We start from the raw sequence: 26958 nt of genomic DNA, 5'->3' as shown, positions 1-26958 counted from the left end.
CTTTAATCATTTTTTTTTATAAAAATAAATTACAAAAAAAAGGGGGTTGCCATCCGGGACCTCTGGGCCCTTTAATAAAAAATAAAAAATATATATATAAAAAATAAACATTTATAAAAAAAAAGGGGGGGTTGCCATCCAGGGCCCTGGGGACCTCTGGGTCCTTTAATAACAACTATATATATATATATATATATATATATATATATATATATATATATATATATATATATATATATAAAGAAAAAAAAGAAATAAAATAATATGAAAAATAAATTATAAAAAAGGGGGGTTGCCATCCAGGGCCCTGGGGGCCTCCGGGGGCCCTGGGGACCCCTTAAAAAAAGTGTCCCTTTAATAAAAAAAACCTCTAAAAAAAATTGGCCCTTTAATAAAAAATAAAATAAAAATATATTAAAAAAAATGTTTCTTTATTTAAAAATAAATAAAAAAAAGGGGGGTTGCCATCTGGGGCCCTGGGGGCCTCCGGGCCCCTGGGGACCTCCAGACCCCTAAAAAAAAAAAAAAAAAAAAAAAAAAAAGTTTTTTTTTTTTTTTTTTTTTTAAAGGGGGTTACTTTGGGCCCCCAACAGTGACAGGGCCCTGGGCAGCTGCCCCATTTGCCCTGTGGTAAAGACGGCCCTGTATATCGGTAGGTATGCAGTGACAGAGGCCGGGGACAGGGATGACCTCCGATCCCTCCGCACAGCGGCCGCAGCTGCTTCTGCAGTGACTCGGGGTGGGCGTGTTCTCCGTGCCTGGAGCTAGAGCCGCAGCCGAAGGGGCGTGTTTCGGGCGGGTTTAAGGCGCGTCCGGGCGGATTTGGGGCGTTCCCGGGGCGGATTTGGGCGTGTCCGGGGCGGGACGCGGTGAGGCAGGAGATCCCGGTGCGGGAAGTTCTCAGTCTGGATCTGGCAGCGGAGGAGAACGGATCGGAAAGATGGCGACCTGCCCTGCCCTGTGTACCCTTTTCATCGCCCTCATCGTACCCAGCCTTGCCCGGTACATCGAGGTGAGCTCGGTATATGTTGCGTGTGTAATGTCCGTCCCCGGGACCCCGGAGGAGCTGTCATGGTGGTCGGGGAGAGATCCACCTGTATGGGAAGGAGAGGCCGGCCTCTGTGCGCGGAGTATATACATGGAGTGTGTGATCGATACACCCCCCCTCCCCTTCTCTGTATATTCCCAGAGTATATACAGTATATACCCGGGATATATATGTATAATCTCCACCTGTACACTGTGTATATCATTCTATCGGGTTATCGTATGGAGCTGATATTGGGGGTCACTGTATCCTGTGTGTGTGTATGTATGTATGTATGTATGTATGTATGTGTGTATATATATATACCTTCCCGGGGGGGGGGGGGATGGTGTCCTGTAAATACCTTCCCGGGGGGGGGCATGGTGTCCTATGTATATACCTTTCTTGGGGGGGGGGGGGCATGGTGTCCTATGTATATACCTTTCTTGGGGGGGGGGGCATACTGTCCTGTGTATATACCTTTCTTGGGGGGGGGGGGGCATGGTGTCCTATGTATATACCTTTCTTGGGGGGGGGGCATAGTGTCCTATGTATATACCTTTCTTGGGGGGGGGCATACTGTCCTGTGTATATACCTTTCTTGGGGGGGGGGGGGCATAGTGTCCTATGTATATACCTTTCTTGGGGGGGGGCATAGTGTCCTGTGTATATACCTTTCTTGGGGGGGGGGGGCATAGTGTCCTGTGTATATACCTTCCTGTGGGGGGGGGGCATAGTGTCCTGTGTATATACCTTCCTGTGGGGGGGGGGCATAGTGTCCTGTGTATATACCTTCCTGTGGGGGGGGGGGGCATAGTGTCCTGTGTATATACCTTCCTGTGGGGGGGGGGGGGGCATAGTGTCCTGTGTATATACCTTCCTGTGGGGGGGGGGGGGGGGGCATAGTGTCCTGTGTATATACCTTCCTGTGGGGGGGGGGGGGGCATAGTGTCCTGTGTATATACCTTCCTGTGGGGGGGGGGCATAGTGTCCTGTGTATATACCTTCCTGTGGGGGGGGGGGCATAGTGTCCTGTGTATATACCTTCCTGTGGGGGGGGGGGGGGGGCATAGTGTCCTGTGTATATACCTTCCTGTGGGGGGGGGGGCATAGTGTCCTGTGTATATACCTTCCTGGGGTGGGGGGACATGGTGTCTTGTATACAATGTATCTCCATATACATCTATATGCAGAGGTGATCATACGGGTGATATAAAGGTTTGTACATAGGTCATCCACCCTGCTTCTGTCCATCTCTGGAGAGGAACTACAACTTCCAGCATGTCCCCCCCCCCCCCATAGATGGATGTGGAATGTGATGGAATCGCTGTGTTCCTTGGATAGTGTTTTTGGGGGGGGGGGGGTCATAGATAATACCGGGCAGCGTGAGGTCAGTGCGCTCCCATTATTATTGTATAGTAAATATATGTTCCATTCTGCGGATGGTATAAAGTTCCATCCTGTGATTGGCGCCCCGTCCTTCATTCCGCTTTGTGTAATAAGTGGATAATGGCGCTGGCTGTGATGATGCTGAGCTCTGTGTACAGCGTAGGTAGCAGAGACGGCACACTTCTTCCATAGAGCACCATAGTAATGTCTTCAGGAGCCCAAAGACGGCTCTGAGGAAGGGGCCCCACACACCACTGTCCTAGGTCTTCGGTAGGTGGACCCAATGTATCGGCTGTATGCTTTATTCTCCGGGGGGGGGGGGGGGGATATAAAGAAGCAGCTTCACCTTCCCATTGTTATATATGGTGTATTGTAGTGGCCCTCTCCTGCCCCCTGCTGGTGGAAGCACTTCTTCTTCTGTCCCCCCCCCCCCCTCAGGTAGATGCCCCAGGTAGAGGGTCGGTGGATGTGTATTGTATCCCCTCTGGCTATTCCTGACTCCTTGTCTCCTCTGTTGCTCCCATTTCCTATGCAAATGATTGTCACACAAAGGGTTAATCACCCCCCCCCCCCCTCCAGTCTCAGGATATCCTCTGGCTATGTTGATGTTCCCCACCCTGGTGCTTGGAGCAAGGCTTACCTCCCCCCCCCCCCCCCACCACTGTGTAATTATATGGATGCCTTACAGTCTACAATCAGTGCCCTGGTACACAGGTGCTGCAAGGGTTAACCCAATCGCAGCGCCTGGGGGGGGGGCGGCAGGTTGAGGATATGATGTCCTGCGTCGTGTGTATATATAATGTGGGATAACCCCTGACTAGGCTCTGCTCAGCGCCATAACGGAGATTAAGGTGTACGAGAAGCCGCGACAATCTGTTCCATCTCCATTCAGCTTCCCCGTGGATTAGCGCTCGGTGTTAACCCATGCACTGCCGGCTGCGGAGGATGCAAGCGGCGGCTCACCTGGGAGATCTCAGCCTTCTCTTCCTCCGCACTGAGCTTGGTGGCATCTCACAATGGGCGCTGTGTGTGGGTTTACTTTCTGTAATGGGCACATCAGTGCGAAGGTTTGCGCAGCAATTAATCGCTCTTCTCACCCGTGTGTCTGTATTCGGCTCTCAGGCCTAAACGCTGGTCAGGTGTTGGTGCTGAGATCGCCCTGGACACCCCGACCACACACGAAACACATTGCCTTCTGACACGAATTTTCATTTTATTATGAACTCCAATAATAATAAAGACAATTGTTGGCACCACAATACCTCACATGGGGGGGGGGGGGTCTGTGCTGGATACAAGTTCTCTGGCCGATGGATAATTGGTTGTGATATTTCACGTTGATTGTTTGTCACCATACAGGTTCTCTTCTCCATTATGTTGGGAACATTTTTGAGATACGATAAGATGCGTTTGGCCAGGGTACAGGCCCTGTATCTCTGGATGTGGATCGGGGGGGGCATTTGGGTTGGAAAAGTGTGTTTTTGTTCTGGGGGGGGTTGGAGTCTGGTACTGTAGAACATGTGTTCAGAGAGAGGGGTCTATGATAGTTGAAGGAGTTTGTGGAAAGGTATTGGGGGGGGGGGGTTCAGGCAATCATAAAAGTACTGGGGGACTTCTGGCAGTCAGAAAAGGAATGGGGGGGGGATTGTGGCAATCGGAAAGGTACGGGGGGGAGTGAATTTTGGCAGTTGGAATGGTATTGGGGGGGGGGGGTGTCTGTCAGTCGGAAAGGTATAGGGGGGGCGGGAGATCTGGCAGTCGGAAAGGTATAGGGGGGGCGGGAGATCTGGCAGTCGGAAAGGTATAGGGGGGCGGGGGATCTGGCAGTCGGAAAGGTATAGTGGGGGGCGGGAGATCTGGCAGTCGGAAAGGTATAGGGGGCGGGGGATCTGGCAGTCGGAAAGGTATAGGGGGGGCGGGAGATCTGGCAGTCGGAAAGCTATAGGGGGGCGGGGGATCTGGCAGTCGGAAAGGTATAGGGGGCGGGGGATCTGGCAGTCGGAAAGGTATAGGGGGGCGGGAGATCTGGCAGTCGGGAAAGGTATAGGGGGGCGGGAGATCTGGCAGTCGGGAAAGGTATAGGGGGGCGGGAGATCTGGCAGTCGGAAAAGGTATAGGGGGGCGGGAGATCTGGCAGTCGGGAAAGGTATAGGGGGGCGGGAGATCTGGCAGTCGGAAAAGGTATAGGGGGGCGGGAGATCTGGCAGTCGGGAAAGGTATAGGGGGGCGGGAGATCTGGCAGTCGGGAAAGGTATAGGGGGGCGGGAGATCTGGCAGTCGGGAAAGGTATAGGGGGGCGGGAGATCTGGCAGTCGGAAAAGGTATAGGGGGGCGGGAGATCTGGCAGTCGGAAAAGGTATAGGGGGGCGGGAGATCTGGCAGTCGGAAAAGGTATAGGGGGGGGGGGGGGGTTGGAATCTGGCAGTCGGAAAGGTATAGGGGGGGGGGGGTTGGAATCTGGCAGTCGGAAAGGTATAGGGGGCGGGAGATCTGGCAGTCGGAAAAGGTATAGGGGGCGGGAGATCTGGCAGTCGGAAGGTATAAGGGGGGGTTGGAATCTGGCAGTCAGAAAGGGGTGTGCGTGTGTGCGTGTGTGTGTGTATGAGGGGGGAGTTGGAATCTGATGGTCGGAAAGGTGCGTGACGGGAAGGAATCTGGCATTCGGCTTGTATTTCATCTGTTTGTTTTTCCCTTTTCCTTCTGGAGAGATGACCTCTACATTGCTGGCATACTCTGCTCACTCCACGCTGTCATTACTAGATCTGTGGTCATCTGTCTTAGCGCGGTGTTTGGGGCTCAGTGATTTGTGGCACACACATAAGAGGGGGCACCGGGGTGGAGAAGGGGTGCAAGCTCTGCAATGCCGGGTCAGATCCTACACTCACCTGTGTAATCCTCCATCGGTGGGGCGGAGCATTTTTCTTGATTCATCAAAAATGGAAGCATTTCTCTCTGCAGATGTACTTCCCACCTCCAACGCAATTTGATTCCAGAGGACTTTTTTTTTTTTTTTTTTTAGCCCCCTCACAGGCCGGGCGAAGATTGTCCAGCGTGCTGTAACACTTCTGTGCTTTGCCCATTTCAGATTATGGTCCACGCCCCCCCCCCCCCTGTTTGTTCTTGGTCCACGTCCCCCCCCGTTTGTTCTTGGTCCACGTCCCCCCCCTCCCCATTTGATCTTGGTCCACGTTCCCCGGAAGATGACTTGTAACAAGGGTGATGGATTTCATGAGCAAACCCGCTGCTTCCTATTCCGCGATCAGATTTCTTTTTTTTACATAAGCTTGCAAAAATGAGAGAGCGCAGGATAAATATTTAATTACATGCGGAGTATACTTATTTCACACAAACATCTGCAGGCCCAGGGAAGGTACATAAGAAGCTGTGGAGGAATACAATGAAAGTACAAATGGAGACGCCTGTATTACAGTCTAAACAAATCCCAAATCTGGTTACTAAAGTAAGCAAAGAAACTTCCTTTACGTCCCTAACTGAGCCAAATCCTCCATTTGTGTCTCACACGCTCCCCCCTCCCAGACACTGCAGCTCACAGTGGGAGGGATTCGTCAGCAGTGGCAGTGCCATCCATCCACAAAGCAGTAGGCAGGACTAGGTGTGGCCAGGGCTGATTGACAAGCTGTAGACCAGGGGTGCCTAACCAGTGGCCCGCGGAGCCCTCTGATGTGGCCCGCAAACTCCTGCTCTGGAAGTGCACTACACCTGCAGGATATATAATAGAAGTCTATGGCAAAGTGCAGCTAAACCGCAGCAAAGAAACAGGTGCACTGTTACACCCTCGGTGTAGGTATACTGCAGCGCATCAGTGTGAAAGCAGCCTTGGGCCCCCTTGACACGATCAGTCTGACCCAATTGGGCCCCTTATTTACTTCTATTTACTTCTATTGAGCCACAGATGTAAACAGACTTGTGGCTGTTTACACACACCTACCTATAATTCGAGCCACAAAAAAAAAACGGGGGGGGGGGGGGGTGGAGATTTGTCCCCTTCCATCTGGGAAGATCAGATTGGAGGGCCAAAAGAGTAGAGTGGGCTGTGCCCCTGTCTGCTCTGCATATGCGGAGTGGACATGGGCCTGTCATCTACCCGCTCCGCTCATTGTGGCTTAAGTGACCCTCGCTCTTCAAAAGGTTGGGCACCCCGGCTGTAGACATGAATCTGCAGCGACACCTGAAACATCTCCTGCCATTGAAGTGGAAGCAGGCACAGTCTACACGAGGGCGACAACTCTGCTCTGAATTGGGAAGCAGTGCAGCATTGTTGCCACCCGATCACAGGAGGTTGGATTTCACTGGCAGGATCAACAGGTATTTTTGTGGGACTGGAATAAAGCTGGCCAGACTTTTGCATAAGCATTCATACAAAGAATGTCTTCAGTACATTTGATAATGCTATGAGAGAGAGAGAGAGAGAGAGACGAGAGAGACGAGAGAGACGAGAGAGACGAGAGAGAGAGACGAGAGAGACGAGAGAGACGAGAGAGACGAGAGAGACGAGAGAGACGAGAGAGAGAGACGAGAGAGACGAGAGAGAGAGACGAGAGAGACGAGAGAGAGAGACGAGAGAGACGAGAGAGAGAGACGAGAGAGAGAGACGAGAGAGAGAGACGAGAGAGAGAGACGAGAGAGAGAGACGAGAGAGACGAGAGAGAGAGACGAGAGAGAGAGACGAGAGAGACGAGAGAGAGAGACGAGAGAGAGAGACGAGAGAGGGACTTTTTCATTTCATCTGTGTACGGATGAAAAAGGGACATACATTGGTCCCTATGAGATTGGGTGTCAGTGGATGAATAGCTTGGCATGGTGGCTTCTAAAGTTCTCAGCCATTGTTGCACACTAATACACACAGGGTAGGCAGGACATGTAGAAAATGGGGGGAGGGGGGGGGGACGGGACAATTGTAAGAAACGTTAGGTTTCTTACAATTGTTAAGTGCTAGAAGCTCATCCATAGTCTCCTGGAGCTACAACAATGTATGCCATAGTCTCCTGGTGCTACAACAATGTATGCCATAGTCTCCTGGTGCCACAACAATGTATGCCATAGTCTCCTGGAGCTACAGCCATGCATGGGTTTTATTGTCGGTACACAAACTGCCCTGACTGGCCATTATTTGCAGCCCCTGGACTCTTCCCCTCTCCTGAATTCTCGGCTCCTCTCCTGAGTTCTCGGCTCCTCTCCTCCCGCTCTGATTGCAGGTTTCATCTTGCTGGGTTCCTATGCTGTGTTTACATTGGTGGCGGCTGAGCTGTCTGATCCTCCCTCCCTATGTACATCATAAAGACTGACACAAGCTCTTCAATGTGTTTATTTTTCCAACAAGTCGGCTCTGGAAGCCGTTCTGTGGCTGAACAAATATCCAACTTGCTGATTGAATAGGAGCTTGTTAGATCCTGGAGGTGCGAGAGCGCCTCACACCTCTCTGATGTCTCCTGTTCATAGGAAGTCCATTGTCTGCTTTCTGCACACTCAATCGTCCATTTGCTGCGATGCTTTCTCTGAAATTTTTTCTGGTCATGTTATATATATTTTTATATATATATATATATGATATATATATATAAAAAAAAAATATTATTACTGCATAAACTTTAACCACTTAAGACCTGGACCTTTAGGCAGGTAAAGGACCCGGCCAGTTTTTGCGATTCAGCACTGCGTCGCTTTAAATGACAATTGCGCGGTCGTGCTGCGTGGGTTCCAAAAAAATTGGTGTCCTTGTTTTCCCACAAATGGTGCTTTCTTTTGGTGGTATTTGATCACCTCTGCGGTTTTTATTTTTTGCGCTATAAACAAAAATAGAGCAACAATTTTGGAAAAAATGCAACATTTTTTGCTATAATAAATATCCCCCCAAAAATATATAAAAAAACATTTTTTTTCCCTCAGTTTAGGCCGATACGTATTCTTCTACCTATTTTTGGTAAAAAATCGCAATAAGCGTTTATCGATTGGTTTGTGCTAAATTTATAGCGTTTTCAAAATAGGGGATAGTTTTATTGCATTTTTATAAAAATGATTATTTTTTCGTGACTGCGACATTATGGCGGACACATCGGACAATTTTGACAAATTTTTGGGACCATTGTCATTTTCACAGCAAAAAATGCATTAAAAATGCATTGTTTACTGTGAAAATGACAATTGCAGTTTGGGAGTTAACCACTAGGGGGCGCTGACAGGGCTGTGGAGTCGGTAGATAAATGTTCCGACTCCGAAGTTTTATGTACTTCCGACTCCTCTGTATTAATATGCGAATGTATTTTATACATTCCTTGAGGGAAAGAAACGCAACCTACCACAGGACTACTGGCTGGGAAGCCAACAGTCTACTGTATTGCACAGTTTAAGAAAAAGACAAACACAATGAAAACAATCAAGTGACTGGATAGTAGCACCAGGCATAAACATCAGGAACAGGATCTTTACCAGTTCAAAAATACAAACCACATTATTTGGTTGTTTTAGAACAAAAACAAAGCTTATCTATAATGAACCAAAAACAAAATCTGTAAAACCTAGAAATGGTTTATATTAATCTTGAAATGTAGTTGTAGGCTTAGCAAATGTACATCAATTCAATGTAGAGTTCTAAGGAAGAGAATTGCCTCTGCCAGATCCTCTTTCATAGAGGCTCATAAGTCAGACTTTATTATTTTTACGGCTGAAAATAATCTTTCCACACTGACTTGGGTGGGTGGCATTGCAGTAACTATTCTGGCCACATCACTAACGATCTCTGGATAAACAAGGATGGCTTCTTCAACAGTAAGTTTTGATGAGCGATCATACTTTTCAACTTCTTTTAGTGCTTTATAAAACTCCTGTTGGAATTTTTTTATTTGGACACTTACTGGTTCTCTAACATGCGTTCCCTGTAAAAGCAGAACACAACACTATGGAAAGTATAAGTATTGCAGCTCCTAATTGTGCGTTGCGTGCCATATAGTGAAGCACATGAAAAGCATGCTTCTTCACGGTCACTTAACGTGTTCGTTTTGCGGTTACGTGAGGCACTGCATGCATTGGTCTTTATTCTTACAGTAGAGAAGTCATTAATTATAACTTTTTGTGAATTGGGACATTTAAACTTGCTTTTTTTGTTTTGTTTTATTCCAATCTAAATTTAGTAGGAGTCAGAGTCGGTGCATTGTTTGCCGACTCCAGGTACCCAAAATTTCCCTCGACTCCGACTCCACAGCCCTGGGCGCTGAAGGGGTTAAGTGTTAACCTCATCTGTATTTCTAACTGTAGGGGGGCGGGGCTGGACTTGTGATGTCATTGATTGTGTTTCCCTTTATCAGGGAACACACGATCAATGACGGCGCCACAGTGAAGAACGGGGAAGCCGTGTTTACACACAGCTCTCCCCAGCTCCGGGGACCGATCGCGGGACTCCAGCGGCGATCGGGTCCTTGAGTCCCGCGGTGCTTCGGACCGGGCCGCCCGCAACCAGCAGGGCGCTTGGAGGATGTAGCTGTACGTGCCTGTGCCCAGCCGTGCCATTCTGCCGTCGTAAATGTGCAGGAGGCGGTCATTAAGTGGCTAATTGCTTGCATAAAATCTGGGACTTTTAAAGGTAGCAAAAAGTGCTTCCATGACTGGAGAACGGCATGCTGAACAGAATTAAATAGCAGATCGATGTGCACAAACTATTCACAGCATAGCAGTAAAATCAAGTGCAACAGATTCTGTGGCTCCCCTTATAGTGGTTAATGTTGTTCTAGTTATCCATTGCTACTTTAAAGGGTAGCTCCACTTTCATTGGGGGGGGAAATAAAATATAGCATATAAAATAAGTCATATTGTAATTGAATGTTATTCAAAATTACTTTTCCTTTTCAATCTGCAGCCGCTGTAAAATGCAATATGGCTACCTGGAGGTGTTCTGTATACGGAATGTGTACACAACGCCCCCCAGAAACATTTCCTGCTTGTGTGATTGGCTCACTGACTTTCCCAGAAGTCTGCACAAATCAGATTTTGAGCATCCCTTGCAACAAAAATCTAATTTTTAGTGAGATAATCCCAATAGGAAATAACAACATCTAAAGGGATTCAGACCCTGGCACTTTCCTCATTGGAGCCCTGCGGGTGCAACAGCTGATTGATAATTATGAAATTACCCCCGTTTAGATTTGCTTTCCACATGGCCACACACTCACACTCTCACACTCTCACACTCTCACTCTCTCACTCTCTCACACTCTCACTCTCTCACTCTCTCACTCTCTCACTCTCTCACACTCTCTCACACTCTCACACACTCTCACACTCTCACACTCTCACACTCTCACACTCTCACACTCTCACTCTCTCACTCTCTCACTCTCTCACTCTCTCACTCTCTCACTCTCTCACTCTCTCACACTCTCTCACTCTCTCACACTCTCTCACACTCTCTCACACTCTCTCACACTCTCTCACACTCTCTCACTCTCTCTCACTCTCTCTCACTCTCTCTCACTCTCTCTCACTCTCTCTCACTCTCTCTCACTCTCTCTCACTCTCTCTCACTCTCTCACACTCTCTCACACTCTCTCACACTCTCTCACACTCTCACTCTCTCACTCTCTCACTCTCTCACTCTCTCTCACTCTCTCTCACTCTCTCACACTCTCTCACACTCTCTCACACTCTCTCACACTCTCTCTCACTCTCTCACTCTCTCACTCTCTCTCACTCTCACTCTCACTCTCACTAGGCATGATGGGAAATGTAGTTCCTGAACAACTGGAAGGCCATAGTTTGAAGACCCATGCTTTAAGGAACAGAGCAGTGTCATCCACCTGGCCCCAGCCAGGATTTCAGGTTGTCGGGTTTATACATTTTTGTACCGAGCGAAATTTTATGGTTGCGCTCTGATTGCTGGGGAGGCGGCAGCGGCGGGCAGTGTTATATCGTGCATGCCGAGTTCTTTAATCTTCTTGTGCCGTTCCTGTCTAGTGAGGTCTGGGCCTGAGGCTGAGTTCCTTCACTGATGGAGCGCGCTTTCCTCCTATCTTGCGGTGGGATTGCGACGTCCGCAGATCAGATCTCCGATAAAAGCCTTACCGTTGGTCACGTTGGATAAAGCTCATCCTCACCGCCTGGTAAATGGAGGGGAACCATTGTCAGTAATGGTGCATAATATCCTCTCATCATCCCCTGGCTGCTCCGTCTCTCCCGCAATGCCGCTAATGGCTTCTGCCTTCCATGGCGGCGGCGTTGAGAGGTTGTCGCATTGAGAAGCTCTGAAATGATCCTCTCTCTTAATGTCAACTGGAAAAAGCGTACCATATGCTGAACATCACTTGTAGAGACAATTGCTTTGGACGGCGTTTAACGCTTCCGGTGGTTGGTGCATTTCTATTGCCAGTGGCAGAGTATGCAAATGAGATGAGCCCACTGCATTGTGGGAAGCAAGTCGGATTAAAGGGTTAGTCCAGCTTGTTGTGAGATACGGTAGGGCTTGACAAATGTGCTTAGAATCTAGGAGCCAGTTTCTTAAATCTGCTGCCCAGTGCCCAGAACTGCATGTCCGGGGCATCGAGCAATAAGAATTGTTCATGCCTGGTGCCAAGCTAAAAAAAAAAAAAAAAAAATGAAAGTAATTTTTCTCCTTCCCTAATGTGTGCTTGTGAGGCTGCGCTGATGAGTTACATTGATGAGGCTGGTGCTGGTGAGGTGGCACTGTTGGGCAGCACAGGAAAAGGTGACTGCTTTTTAGGCCCGCAACTTTAACCCCAGCTGTCAAACTGGGAAGATGTAGGAGGGCAGTGAGGGCAAGCTGCACTCATCACGGCACCGCCCACCAGTGGATGGACTCGGTTCGCTTCGGCAGGCCGGAAATTATCGACCAGACTTCTGCTGTAGCGCAGGCGCCAGGACACCCTTTCCAGTCACCATTGCGACCTGACGCCTGGGTTTTGTTGAACCCTGTGAACTTGTCCTTCGCCTAGTCTGCTGCACATTTTCACCGATCTGCTGATTACCTTCTTTTCTCTCCTTTTTATTTTTTTTATTCTACCACCATTGTACTTTTCTGATGTTTCATATGCAGAAAATAATTTGGTCGCATCACTAAGGACCCATGTACACGGGACGCTGTTAAACGTACGTTCAGAGGCAGTTGGACGCTTTTTTCAACTGCCCCTGAACACATTCAATGTTATCCCATGTGTCTAGGCACAGTCTCGTTTATTGCAGTTTTTACACAGTTGCGTTTTAACAGCGCTTTTAAGAGCAAAAAAATGGGTTCAGACGCAGAAGATTTCTACGTTTCAGACTCCAAACGCGGTTTAGCAGTGTTTCTTTTTTTAGCCATTTTTCGTTTTTGGCCAAAAAAAAAAAAAAACGCTTCTAAACGCAAACGCGGCTAAACGCCGCTAAAAGGGCGTTAAGGGGTGGTTCCCCCTAAAACAAATTTCTAACAATACATTCGTAAGACCCGTTACACTGCGGGTAGGCTGGCTTTTGTTTTTTTAGTACATACCTCGATACCGCCGTTTCGTCCCTTGGCGGTGGGCGTTCCTAGTTGATTGACGTTCCGACGGGCACATACGTGACGTCACGACTTTCCGAAAGAAGCCGAACGTCGCTGCGCAGGCGCCGTATAGAGCCGACTCTATACGGCGCCTGCGCAATGACGTTTGGCTTCTGTCGGAAAGTCGTGACGCGTATTATGCGCCCGTCGGAGGAACGTCAATCAACTAGGAACGCCCACCGCCAAGGGACGAAACGGCGATATCGAGGTATGTACTAAAAAAACAAAACAAAAGCCAGCCTACCCGCAGTGTAACGGGTCTTACGAATGTATTGTTAGAAATTTGTTTTAGGGGGAACCACCCCTTTAGTAACCCACGTTTAAATCTGTCAAGTTTAAAGCGGGAGTTCACCCATTTATTTATTTTTTGACCTTTTCCCCTTAGATTGATGCTCGTTTTGTCTAGGGAAATTGGCTAGTTGTTTTAAAATATGAGCTGTACTTACCCGTTTTCGAGATGCATCTTCTTCCGTCGCTTCGGGGTATGGGTCTTCGGGAGCGGGCGTTCCTTCTTGATTGACAGTCTTCCGAGAGGCTTCCGACGGTCGCATCCATCGCGTCACTAGTAGCCGAAAGAAGCCGAACGTCGGTGCGGCTCTATACTGCGCCTGCGCACCGACGTTCGGCTACTTTTGGAAAATCGTGACGCGATGGATGCGACCGTCGGAAGCCTCTCAGAAGACTGTCAATCAAAATAGGAACGACCCAGTCCCGGAGCCCATACCCGGAAGCGGCGGAGAAGATGCATCTCGTAAACGGTAAGTACTGATCATATTTTAAAACAACTAGCCGATTCCCCTAGACAAAACGAGCATGAAGCTAAGGGGAAATAGTGTCATGTGCGGGTGAACCTCCGCTTTAATCATTTAGGAGCAGTTGTAAAAGTGTCCCGTGTACATGGAGCCAAACACAAATTCTGCGATTTGCAGTGGTATACGGCAATGAATGTGTTTATTACAGGTCATGTGACCGGTGGCTCTACAAGTGATTTGTTATTGCAAGGTCTTTCATTGGCCCGCCGTATCGGCAGACTCCACTTTTGCATACATCGGGGTCGGGCAGAGCGTGGCGTATACAAATAGATTTTTACCTCCTCATTTGGGAATTTCCTAAGAAAGGAGACCGGATCTTCTGTGTTTTGACTTTGTTAAGAAGAGGAAACCTTGTGGCAGGCAATGGGGACGGTCCCGGCCTTAACCCTTCGCTGGGTCTGGCGTGGTCCCTTTAGGTGACAACGGTGACCCAGCGGGGTGATTGTGTAAAGATCCAACTGTGAGGACTTCTCTCATAACATGCAGAGATTTTCCTGCTTGCTGATAAATAAAATATTGGTGTGATGAGACTTCTCAATGGAAAAGAGATGAACCCTGATCCCAAAAAAATCTAAAAACACCGCCTTTTTCAGCTTGGGATCGCGTAGGAAATGGTTTTAAACCCTTTTTTTTTTTTTTTTTTTTTTTTTTTTTTTGGGTAGTGGTGAGAGATTTCCCATAATTTCTTGTCCTGAAGGCCTAACCAGAAATCGCTCCAAATTGCAGGAATTTCCTCCTCGGATAGTCTCTGGATACCATTACTTAGGTACTGGCTGTTGTGCTGAAATCAGAACTGTAATCGGCGGTCAACCTGGGCTCAGAGGACGTGGGTTGAATGATGCTGACCATCAGATGGGACATCTAGTGGACAAACAAGTACTACAGAGGAAATCTCTCAATTAAAAATGAATATTGTGAACAATAGACCAAGCTTCTGGCACTCGGCTTTAGGAATCAGCAACTCCTTTCTATTGCTGGTAGACATGTGCAATTCATTTAGTTTCTAATTTAGTTTTTTAACGGAAATTCGTTCTATCCCAATTTTCGTATTAACAATTTTTTTATTTTCGGACTTCCGAAAATTTCGGAAATTCGTTTTTTTCGGAAATACGAAAAATGTTCTTTTTTTTATTTATATATATATATATATATATATATATATATATATAATATATAATTTTATTTATTTATTTTTTTGAAAAAGAAAAATTAAAAAATTTGAAAATTCGAAATATCGAAAATGAAAAATTCGAATTTGAAAATTAAAAAAATCGAATAAAAAAAAAAAAAATCTGAATTGTCGAATTAAATTTTTTTTTCGTATTTCCAAGTATTTTCTCATTTCCAAATTTTCCGAAATATGGAACATTCGAATATTCAAAAATAACAAATTCGAAAAATAAAAAATTCAAAACTTTTTTTACGTTTTGAAAATGGAAAAATTTGAAAATTAAATAAATCTAAAATTTATAAAAACCTGAATTTTTGAAATTCGGAATTTACGAAATTCGAAGAAACACGCCTTCCCCGTTCTTCTCTCTGGCAGTGTCACTGATCGTCTGTCTGTTCCCTGTTATAGGGAACGACGATCAGTGACTTTGCATTTACAGCCACGCCTCCCTACAGTAAGAATCTCTCCCTTAGGGCACACGTAACCCCTTTGCTCCCCCTAGTGGTTAACCCCTTCACTGCTATTGTCATTTTCACAGTAATCAGTGCATTTTTATAGCACTTTTCGCTGTGAAAATGACAATGGTCCCAAAAATGTGTCAAAAGTGTCCGATGCGTCCGCCATAATGTCGCAGTCACGGGAAAAAAATGTTGATTGCCGCAATTACTATTAAAAAAAAAAAAAAAAAATTCTTAATAAAAATGCTTTAAAAACTATCCCCTATTTTGTAAACGCTATGGGCCAGATTCACAGAAGAAATACACCGGAGTATCTACTGATACTCCGGCGTATTTTCAAATTTTCCACGGCGTATTTTCAAATTTTCCACGTCGTATCTTAATTTGTGATTCACAAACAAGATACGACGGCATTTGGCTAGGATCCGACAGGCTTACGGCTTCGTATGCCTTCGGATCTTAGGCTGCAATACTTTGGCCGCCGCTGGGTGGAGTTCGCGTCGTTTTCCAGCGTCGGGTATACAAATTGGCTTTTACGGCGATCCACGAAGGTACTCGCGTGCGTTACGTCGTCGCAAGTCGTTTTTTCCCGTCTCAAAGTTAAGCCGGCTTTTTCATGGCTTAACTTTACACCAGCCATGTTAAAGTATGGCCGTCGTTCCCGCGTCGAATTTTACAGTTTTTTTTTTTGCGTAAGTACGTTACGCACGTCGCCATTCACAAACATGTCGGGGCGCCATAATTTCGCGCAAAGCACGGCGGGAAATTTCCAAACGGAGCATGCGCAGAACGTTCGGCGCGGGAACGCACCTAATTTAAATGGTACACGCCCCATTTGAATTAGGCGGGCTTGCGCCGGACGGCTTTACGCTACGCCGACCGAAAGTTTACATGCAAGTGCTTGGTGAATCAGGCACTTGCGCTGAAAACTTGCGGCGGTGTAACGTAAAGACGATACATTACTCCGCCGGATTTGTACATGAATCTGGCCCTATAACTTTTGCGCAAACCAATCAATAGACGCTTATTGCAAATTATTTTTTTTTACTAAAAATAAGTAGAATACGTATCGGCCTAAACCTGGGGAAATTTTTTTTTTTTTTTATATATATTTTTATTTGGGGGATATTTATTATAGCAAAAAGTAAAAAATATTGCATTTTTATAGCGCAAAAAATAAAAACCGCAGAGGTGATCAAATACCACCAAAAGTAAGCTCTATTTGTGGGGGGGGGGAAAGGACGCCGATTTTGTTTGGTAGCCACGTCGCACGACAGCGCAGTTGTCAGTTAAAGCGACGCAGTGCCGAATCGCAAAAAGGGGCAAGGTCCTTAACCTGCATAATGGTCCAGGTCTTAAGTGGTTAAACACCCCTCCTAATGTTGTTGCCCCCCCCATCCCCCAGCTCTGATTCTGTATGCAAATTCCCCCAAACCTCTCTGACACCACCTTGCCTTATCTGACTGCTGCCATGTTTGCACTCACCTCAGACAATACACTCTGTCCTGAGGCAGGCAAATCCTATTATCTCTGGGGTGGGTCACTTCCTGTGTGACCAGGTCTGCTGGAAGCTTTAATGGCCATCGATTGTGATTTACAGGCGGTCACCTCATTGTCCTGGAGGTCTCTCCCAGGCATTCTTCCCTCACAAAGTGTAAGATTATCCGTTTTCATTCATTCAGCCTATTTACATTTAAATGAAGGTATTTAGATCCCATATAATGGGGTGAATGATTAGAACCAATGGACGTTTCCTACCAGGTCAGATGGAATGTTCGTTAGATGAGCCACAGTTGAAATTAAATACACCATATTACCAAAAGTATTGGGACGCCTGCCTTTTACACGCACATGAACTTTAATGGCGTCTTAGTCCGTAGGGTTCAATATTGAGTTTCCCACCCTTTTCAGCTATAACACCTTCAACTCTTCTGGGGAAACTGTCCACAAGGTTTAGGAGTGTCTATGGCAGTGGTTCTCAACCTTTCTAGTGCCGTGACCCCTTGATGAAATTTCCCAAGTTGTGGGGACCCCCCAACAGTAAAATTATTTACAAAGTGTATAGCACCCAAGCATGTATCTAGCACTGACACGGAATAACCACTTTTGAGGAACCAACTGGGACATTTATATATAAATGATATGTATTGTACCACAATTATATTTTTCACAGTCATGTCAGACTTATTTAATCAAAATCGATGAATTAATTACACTGCTGTGACAAACAGTACAAAAATGCCTTTAATTACCGGTATTTAGTGCCTGGCTTGCCAAAGTACCTCAGGTGTTCCGTCAGCATCAGCAACCCGTCTATTATATTAACCGGAAGTGACGCCGCCGCCATCTTGGTACCCTCGTCCGCAGCAAGGCTACAGTTAGAAGTCGGCAAGCGGACATCTTTTTACACCCACCAAAGTCTTGTATTTTCCATGTATTTTTACCAGTAAACTGAGCTTATATACTATATAAAGCTTATATAGTATATAAGCTCAGTTTACTGGTAAAAATACATGTAAACTGCAAGACTTTGGTGGGTGTAAAAAGATGTCCGCTTGCTGACTTCTAACTGTAGCCTTGCTGCGGACGAGGGTACCAAGATGGCGGCGGCGTCACTTCCGGTTAACTCCGCTTGCTGACTTCTAACTGTAGCCTTACTGCGGACGAGAGTACCATGATGGCGGCTACGGAACGTCACTTCCACACGGTTCTCCTCTCTCGGAAGTGACGTCTTGCTGGCCGAGACGGACAGACTCAGGCGTAAACAGTAATTTCGGGTCCGTCTCGGCCAGCGTTACAGTTTGGACTAGCATTCGCGACCCCCGGCAAATTGCCAAACGACCCCCGGGTTGAGAACGGCTGGTCTATGAGAATGTTTGACCATTTTTCCTGAAGCGCTTTTGTGGTCAGGCACTGATGTTGCATGAGAAGGCCTGGCTCGCAGTCTGGGCTCTAACTCATCCCAAAGGTGTTCTGTCTGGTTGAGGTCAGGATTCTGTGCAGGCCAGTCAAGTTCCTCCACCCCAAACACACGCATCCATGTTGTTACGGACCTTGCTGTGTGCACTGGTGCGCAGTCATGTTGTAACAGGAAGGGGCCGTCCCCAAATTGTTCCCACAAAGTTGGGAGCATGAAATTGTCCAAAATGTCTTGGTATGAATTCCCTTCACTGGAACTAAGGGGCCAAAAACAACCCCACACCATAATCCCTCCACCAAATGATTTGGACCAGCGCACAAATCCAAGGTCCATAAAGACATGGATGAGCGAGTTTGGGGTGGAGGAACTTGACTGGCCTGCACAGAGTTCTGACCTCAACCCGATTAGAATGAAACCTGTGGTTACAGAAAATAAATTTCCACCTTGTGTGGCTGGGCCACCATTTCCACCAAGACATCTGTCTGTGGATACCATTACTTAGGTACATCTGTCTGTGGATACCATTACTTAGGTACTGGCTGTTGTGCTGAAATCAGAACTGTAATCAACAAATTGAAGTGAAGACTATGACACTGGTCATGGGTGACCTGCTTTCAAATTAAGACTACAGTGACAGTGTGTCCAGCATCGGTTGAAGCTGCCCCTGTGTGATTTCCTCATACTGATGGAATGAGTGGAAATGTCTCCTTCCTGTTGTGTTGTTGGCGATCTGCTCTTCCTGATTAATGGATTAGTGACGCAGTGGTGTGCTGGCGGTCTCTCTCCGATGGAATGTGGACTTTGCTCGCCATTTATACTTTGCTCCGCCCATTTACCTGGCTGAGATCTGGGTGGAAACAACTGGTTTGCACTGATTTCAGATTTGTTTTCGTCTCTCTCTGATTGAGAGTGAGACTAATCCTTAAAGAGGAACTCCACTATCTGAGCACCGCCAACTGAAACGGCATTTTTATTATTCAAAGCAAACTTGTTCACCCATCCATGTCTCTAAGCTTTATTTTGTTAAAGCGGGGTTCCAACCACAAATAGCATTTTTTTTAATGTATGTCCTTTCATCCTGCGTTTTTATAATATAAATCCGGTCACTTACTATTTTATAATCTGCCGCCGCTCCGCATAGTTATTCAAAAAAGAAATGTCCACACCGTTGTCATTTTGCTTGTGGGCATTGTGAAGCCCACAAGCACTTCCTGGAAGTCTTGGATGGGGAGTGATAATTGGGTAGCGCACTGCATCCTGGGAAATGACACATTTCCCAGGAGCATTAGAGGGAGATGTCAGAATCCTAGGTGATTCCAAAGGCAGATTTCGTGGGACCTCATAGCAACACGCATTTCCAGATGAGTAAAAAAAACGTTTTTTCTTTTTCTTTTTCTTTTTTTTTTTTTTTTTTTTTTTTTAGGTCTAATGAGCACAATAATGGAAAACAAAATTTGGGATTGGAACTCCACTTTAAGAAACCACTTTTGAAAAACATCCCCCTAGCATTATTAGCTGTGGCCATCTTGAGTATGGGCAGATAATTTTATGTAGCATTTACTTTCTGGAATCTGTCTGCCCTTGGTTCAGACATGCAGACAAGAGGGTGTGCTTGGCTGAGAAAACTCTGCCTCTTCCAGATGAAAAGAAAAATGAAGACTCCTGAGATGTATGACCTCATGTTGGCCTAGGCCATAAACCAGGAAGCAACTGGGAGTGGGGGAAGATAAAACCAAGTCATAAGGATTAAAAATAACGTAATGTTGTTTGGGAAAATTTAGTCTGGCCATGCATAGATTTCATCTGTAGTATGAACAGAAAGATCGAACCGATTCCTCCATCCATGCTACACTGCAGATGGAGGAATCTCCCACAGCCGATATGACCTGCCTGCTGTCACAGTACCCAACAGTGGTGGCATCTGATTGAAGGCAGGCAATGTTTGTCTGACCCTTTTCCTCTTGGCTCCTTTTTGATTTTTTTCAATAGAGGAAGGTGTGAATTTTGTCCGGTTCATCACTAAATGACACTCCATGTATGGGCAGCTTCATTATTTCTGACTTCCATTTAAATCCAACAAAACTGGTCAGATTGGTAAAGGAGGAAATGAGGCCCTTTCAGCCTTTATCTGAGCTGCTACACATGGAGGGTGTTTACTTTTGTAAATTGATGCACTTTGTGGATTTATGATGAATGCTATTCAATGCTACACTCTTGGACGACATATTGGTGCACCCTGGTGGCCTTCACAATAACTTTCTCTGATTTTGTTTATTTTTTTTTTACTCTTGGCTGATCAGAAAGTGGCAACCTGCACATGGTATCTGTAGCAGGTCATTGAGTGTAGAGGTCGACCGATATATCGGCCGATATTTGGCCGTTTTGGAGAAATCAGCATCGGCCGATTTTTATCCAAATTGGGACAATATTTGACATGGCCGCTAGCGGTGCTGCGGCTCCGGAGCAAGGCCGAAGCCGCGGCCTTTCCTGATGCTGTGACGATGGCGGCAATCCGTGGATTGCCGCCGCGGTCACAGCATCAGGAAAGGCCGCGGCTTTGGCCTAGCTCCGGAGCCGCGGCCATCTTGGTACACCCATCGCGGTGGCCCTCCTCTCTGTTTACACCCACAGAGGAGGAGGGGCCTGCGCTCGTGGGACACACACCGCTCTCTGGTGTCTGTACTAGGGGAGGGGGGTGTCTCTACTGGAGGGAGAGGGGGGTCTGACACTTTTTTTTTTGCACCAGTGCCACTTGCCATCTGCCAGTGCCACCATCCAGTGCCAATTGGTGCCACCTTCCATCCAGTGCCATCTGCCAATGCCACCTGCCAGTGCCACCACCCAGTGCCAATTGGTTACACCTTCCATCCAGTGCAACCTACCAGTGCCAACTAAAGCCATCAGTGCCACCTGCCAATGCCAACCAGTGCCATCTGCCAGTGCTAACTATTGCCATCCAGTGCCACCTGCCAGTGCCAACCAGTGCCACCTGCCAATCGGTGCCATCTGCTAGTACCATCTTTCAGTGCCATCCAGTGCAACCTGCCAGTGCCAATAAGTGCCACCTGCCAATCAGTGCCTTCTGCTAGTGCCATCTTCCAGTGCCACCAAAATATATCTATATCACACTGCACCGTGTACTGTACAACAAGAAACGGGTGGTGTGTGTGCCCAAAAAAAAAACCCTTTAATATTGTAAGGCGCAGCATAAACTGTTGCTATATAGATCCTGTGTAGTAGAATTGTCATGTTCAGTATGAATTGTCATTGGGTGTAATTGTATTGCTGTGTTTTCAGTTGACCCAATAAGACTCGGCCTGTCGTCCAGCGTTGGACAGTTTGTCCTTTCTTGTCTCGCCTCCTTCGCTCTCTCCTTGTGCACCCGCAGAACGCCGGCTCTGCCTAATGAATTAGTCTAATTGATGAAGTCTCTGATCCAGTTTACGCGGGCGGACAGGAATGGCCCCTTTTTAGGACAAGGTGGGGAGGGGGGTGTACATCGGTTAGCCGCAGAATGATTTAAAGTGCAATTCGAACCAAAAGCGATTTCTTTTTTTTTTTTTAAGCGATTTTAGTGTTTGAATGCTGAACATCTAATCAAGCGAACTGCGTCTCTTCTCTCTGGGGAACCACGATGGAGAGATCTTTCATTGTCTGTGCCTCCGCCAGGGGTTCCCGCTCTCCCTACAGAGCTTCTCATCTATTTTTATAATTTGTAGAAGAGGGAACAACCTACAGAGATGGAGGTAATGGTGCAGTGTCCCCACTTGGGGCAGCAAAAGATGTCGGAGGCCAGTCTGTCTCAGCCCAGCAGACTCCACCTGTAATTGAAATTTAAAGTGTTTAACCCAACAAAAAAATAATAAAAAAAATAGATCCTGGTCCCTTAAAGCAGATTACACAGCACAGTGCTTGCGCTGTGTAATTTGCCCACCTCTAAACTGTGAATCTGCCACTTCCTGTATGCCCTCCCTTTATACTGACCACGTAAATCAGGGCTGCTTCACCCTGACCACTGTGGTCTGTTTCCATCCCTTTGTCAAACGCTGAAGTCCCCTCTGCTCTCCTCTCACCCCCTCCTTCCTGTCTGTGAATGAGACTGTTCACCTTCTAATGGATATTGCCAAATTGGTGCCCTGCAACAAGTACTGTATATACTCGAATATAAGCCGAGGCACCTATTTTTACCACAAAAAAATGGGAAAACCTATTGACCAGAGTATAAGCCTAGGGTGTCCATCTGCATGCCTCACTGTGCCCATGCCTCACTATGCCCATGACTAGACTGACGTTTAACATGGGAGTCTATGGAAGGGATGCCCGGCTTTGAAAAATCGGTGTTCTCCCAGACAACAAACGTTGCACACTTGTAGAGGAGAAATGGGGGCTACATGTGTGCCAAGTTCCAGGTCCAAGGGACCTACGACCGGCCGGGACCAGGTCCCCAAAATCACTGGAGAAATCACCGTTTAACATGGGAGTCTATGGAAGGGGTGCCCAGGTTTGAAAAATCGGTGCTCCCCGGCCGTAGGTCCCCTGGAGAAGAAACTTTGCACACTTGTAGAGGAAGAGTGGGGCTACATGTGTGCCAAGATTGGGGTCCAGGGCACCGCTGGCCGGTACCGGGTCCCCAAAGTCCGGGAGATCAGGCGCAAAAATGTGACTCGAGTATAAGCAGAGGGGGGGCATTTTCAGCACAAAAAATTGTGCTGAAAAACTCCGGCTTATACTCGAGTATATACGGTATGTAGGCAGAGACTTGGTCACAGCTGGGCAACTGGCATTTTCTAGAGGAGGCATCCCCTGTGCCCCTCTTGACCGGTGTACTTGCTGGGGGTTGTTGTCCTTTCTGGAGCAATTCGCTAGCTATAAGTACTAGGGAGAGTTTGCTGAGCTCTGGTAAATCATTGGCCTGCGCGGTGGGCCTTTTATTTTTGGATCATTTATGGCTGTTGTTTTCCGCATGTCAGGACCTCATTTCTGGCGTCTGTTTGCTTAGCAGATCTGGAGAGAGAGCAAGCTCAGCGATTCTATTCAAAGGAAGTGGAGCTGACAATTCTCCATCCTGTCCAGCCAGAGCCCCGGGCTAAATTCACTCTGAGCCGCTATTAAGAGACCTGCCATATAGCCGGTCCCCTGGCACTGCTGCACTGAACGGCCATTACCATTGAAGAGCCAAGAAAATGTTTTTTCTTTCACTGTGCTGGAGTTCTTCTCAAAGGGAATTCTGGTTTTACTCAGTCTAATGCAAAAATAGCAGTCTTCCAATGACTCCCACTGCTGCCTCTGTGTCCTGTGGGGAGCAGGATAGAGACCATCACTGCTGCGCTGGATTGAAAAAGAGAGCGGGGCGCGCGGGGAGGGGGGGAGTACTGTTCATGGAAGGTTTTGAATGCAAGAAGGTAAAAAAAGCCTTGTGCTGTTTACATCGAAATCTTAAAATTACATTCCAAAAGGCACCTGCGCGATCCCTGTGGATGGCGGGCGGGCTTCCTCCCTCCCCCTGTGGATGGCGGGCGGGCTTCCTCCCTCCCCCTGTGGATGGCGGGCGGGCTTCCTCCCTCCCCCTGTGGATGGCGGGCGGGCTTCCTCCCTCCCCCTGTGGATGGCGGGCGGGCTTCCTCCCTCCCCCTGTGGATGGCGGGCGGGCTTCCTCCCTCCCCCTGTGGGTGGCGGGCGGGCTTCCTCCCTCCCCCTGTGGGTGGCGGGCGGGCTTCCTCCCTCCCCCTGTGGGTGGCGGGCGGGCTTCCTCCCTCCCCCTGTGGGTGGCGGGCGGGCTTCCTCCCTCCCCCTGTGGGTGGCGGGCGGGCTTCCTCCCTCCCCCTGTGGGTGGCGGGCGGGCTCCCTCCCTCCCCCTGTGGGTGGCGGGCGGGCTCCCTCCCTCCCCCTGTGGGTGGCGGGCGGGCTCCCTCCCTCCCCCTGTGGGTGGCGGGCGGGCTCCCCCCCTCCCCCTGTGGATGGCGGGCGGGCTCCCTCCCTCCCCCTGTGGGTGGCGGGCGGGCTCCCTCCCTCCCTCCCTCTGTGGGTGGCGGGCGGGCTGGCTTCCTCCCCCTGTGCGATCCCCGTGGATGGCGGGCTTCCTTCCTCCCCCTGTGCGATCCCCGTGGATGGCGGGCGGGCTTCCTTCCTCCCCCTGTGCGATCCCTGTGGATGGCGGGCGGGCTTCCTTCCTCCCCCTGTGCGATCCCTGTGGATGGCGGGCGGGCTTCCTTCCTCCCCCTGTGCGATCCCTGTGGATGGCGGGCGGGCTTCCTTCCTCCCCCTGCACGATCCCCGTGGATGGCAATTTTATCCAACATGGGGCAGTTGGCGTTTTCTGCACAAGTCAGGCAAATTCTCTCACCTGGAGACGGCTGTTATCGTAAGGCTCAAGGAGTCACCTTGGAGATTCGTTGTAATTGGCGGCGCACACCTGCGTCCCTCTCTAATGATCATAAGCAGATTAAACCTCCAGCAAGCTGTGTGATGAGATACAAGTTCAATTGTTCCTCTTGTTGGTATCCTCTGATTTCCTAGCATCCTGCTGATTTTCTGTTCTCTTCTGCAATATGGAAAGGGGTGAGAATAGAGTGAGACGCAGGGGCCACTCAATAAACATGTATTTTTAATGTAGATGTTCTAGAGAACTTGACTTGAGAGGCGAAGGCTCTCAAGCTATTGCTAATAGGTTGATCCATTCTGAACAGAAAACAATCTCCTGCTGCGGTTGTTGCATTCTGACTCCACTAGCTGTCAAAATACCTGGACAGCGGCTTCTTCTGACTGGATGCAGCTGCTGTGCGGCAGACAGTTTTCCCATCTGGCTCCTTCGTGTTTTCACTTGAAGGAAAGCGGCCCACAAAGCCACCCACTTAGCGAGTTTCGGCCGTTCATCATAATCTGGCCAACATTTGAGAAGTGTATGGCCAGCCTAAAAACGCAGTTCATGTTGGCATTTTGGTCTCTGCTCATGGTATGGTGGGAGAGGGGAGTCACCATTACACTTTATGCCTCCTTTACTTCCAGCTCCCAACACCTGAAACATGTTAGGATGAGAGACTTGTGTATTGTAATAAATGTGAGAACACCTACCCTTAAAGAGGAAGTAAACCCTCTCTTAATAAAATAAAAACTCTGCAAGACAAAGGCATAATGAGCTTGTATGCATAGCATTCCCGGCGTAAAGTTGCCCCTGCTATATGAGGCGCAGCCAATGTTTAAGTATGGCCGTCGTTCCCGCGTCGAAATTTCAAAAAGTTACGTCGTTTGCGTAATTCGTTGGTGGATGGGGCTGGACGTCATTTACATTCACGTCGAAACCAATGACGTCCTTGCGACGTCATTTAGAGCAATGCACACTGGGATATTTTATAGACGGCGCATGCGCAGTTCGTTCGGCGCGGGGACGCGCTTCATTTAAATGATACACGCCCCCTACCCGTCGAATTTGAATTCCGCCGGGTGATTTATGCTACGCCGCCGCAACTTTACAGGCAAGTGCTTTGTGAATAAAGCACTTGCCTGAAAAACTTGCGGCGGCGTAACGTAAATGACATACGTAACGCTGCCGCAGAGATGCGCCCAGTGTACAAGAATCTGGGCCTTTGTTTTTGGTTTAGCTGGGAGATCCAGTGAGAGGATCCATTAGTTTCCAGTCGTTTGTGTACAATGAGTTGTCTGGGTGGGGGGGAGATATTGTTATTCTAATGATTCCACCCCCCACCCTATTCAGCCTCAGGTCAATGGATAAAGCTCCTTTGGGGACTTGTTGGATGTTGTCACATTCATTATCCGATTGGCTGTATAGAAATGGAGAGGTCAGAGGGGTCTGCTGGGAACTTCATCTTCAATAGTCGGCTGCAGCTCAGGAATGTCCTAATAAAGATGTCAGACCAATGGAAGGGGGTCGCTTGTCGCCCTTCTGGCTGGAGCTTCCATGCGTTTCCAGTAGTGTGTTCTGCGTCTGCTTGCGGACTGACTGGCCCCGTTCTGTTGTGGATACGTGTTGCAGTGCATGAAAGAGAGCGGTTCCATTCATTTTCAAATGACATCCTAATGCACTTAGCCAGAGCACCGCAGTACGCCGAGACACATAGAGGTCAACCATCTTGCCTCATGGTAAGCTGCCTTTTTAAAAAAATAAAATTTAAAACCCCCGCTGTGGTGCGTTGGCAGCCCATTCACAATAAAAAGGTGTCCTTGGGTATCGCACTGCTACTCCTAAACTGATGTTTTTGGTGCATTTTTGCGTTTTTTTTGTATTTTGCCTAAGGCTCGGTTTCCACTTGTGCGACTTGTCGTGCAACTTGTGACTGAAAAGTCGCATGACAAGTCATCCCCCATGATTTCCAATGAGTACCGTTCATATCTGTGGGAATTCAAAGTAGCCCCTGCACTACTTTTTTACTTTTCTGTCTGGGCAGATTTTGAAAACGCAAAGCATGGTAAAAACGCACTATATGCTTTTCTGCAGCTTCTCCATTGAAGTCTATTGAACCAAAAAAGCACAGTTTTTGAGTTTTTAAGAAAAAAAAGAAAAATAAAAAAATTCTCTGACCGATTCCATAAAATACAGAGGCACAAAAATGCATTGATGTAAAGGTGCTCCATAGGAACTTGTGTTAATGTCCTGCGTTTCTGCAAAAAGCATTAAACAACG

At 47.8% G+C, this 26958-nt stretch overlaps 1 protein-coding gene across 7 annotated transcripts in view; it reads left to right on the top strand.

The window, feature by feature from the left end:
• Positions 1-893: 893 nt before the first annotated feature.
• Positions 894-26958, top strand: part of APLP2 (amyloid beta precursor like protein 2) — a 120915-nt gene continuing 94850 nt past the window's right edge. For all 7 annotated transcript variants that reach the window (XM_040326237.1, XM_040326236.1, XM_040326235.1 and 4 more), the window contains exon 1: positions 894-1012. In XM_040326237.1, coding sequence (XP_040182171.1) covers positions 941-1012 — 72 coding nt within the window. In that variant the 5' untranslated portion in view covers positions 894-940. The remainder of the gene's footprint in view (positions 1013-26958) is intronic.

This window comes from Rana temporaria, chromosome 10, assembly GCF_905171775.1.
Source record: "Rana temporaria chromosome 10, aRanTem1.1, whole genome shotgun sequence".
NCBI classification, from domain to species: Eukaryota; Metazoa; Chordata; class Amphibia; order Anura; family Ranidae; genus Rana; species Rana temporaria.
The sequence above is the reverse complement of the archived record's forward strand: the minus strand, read 5'-3'. Positions and strand labels throughout refer to the sequence as shown.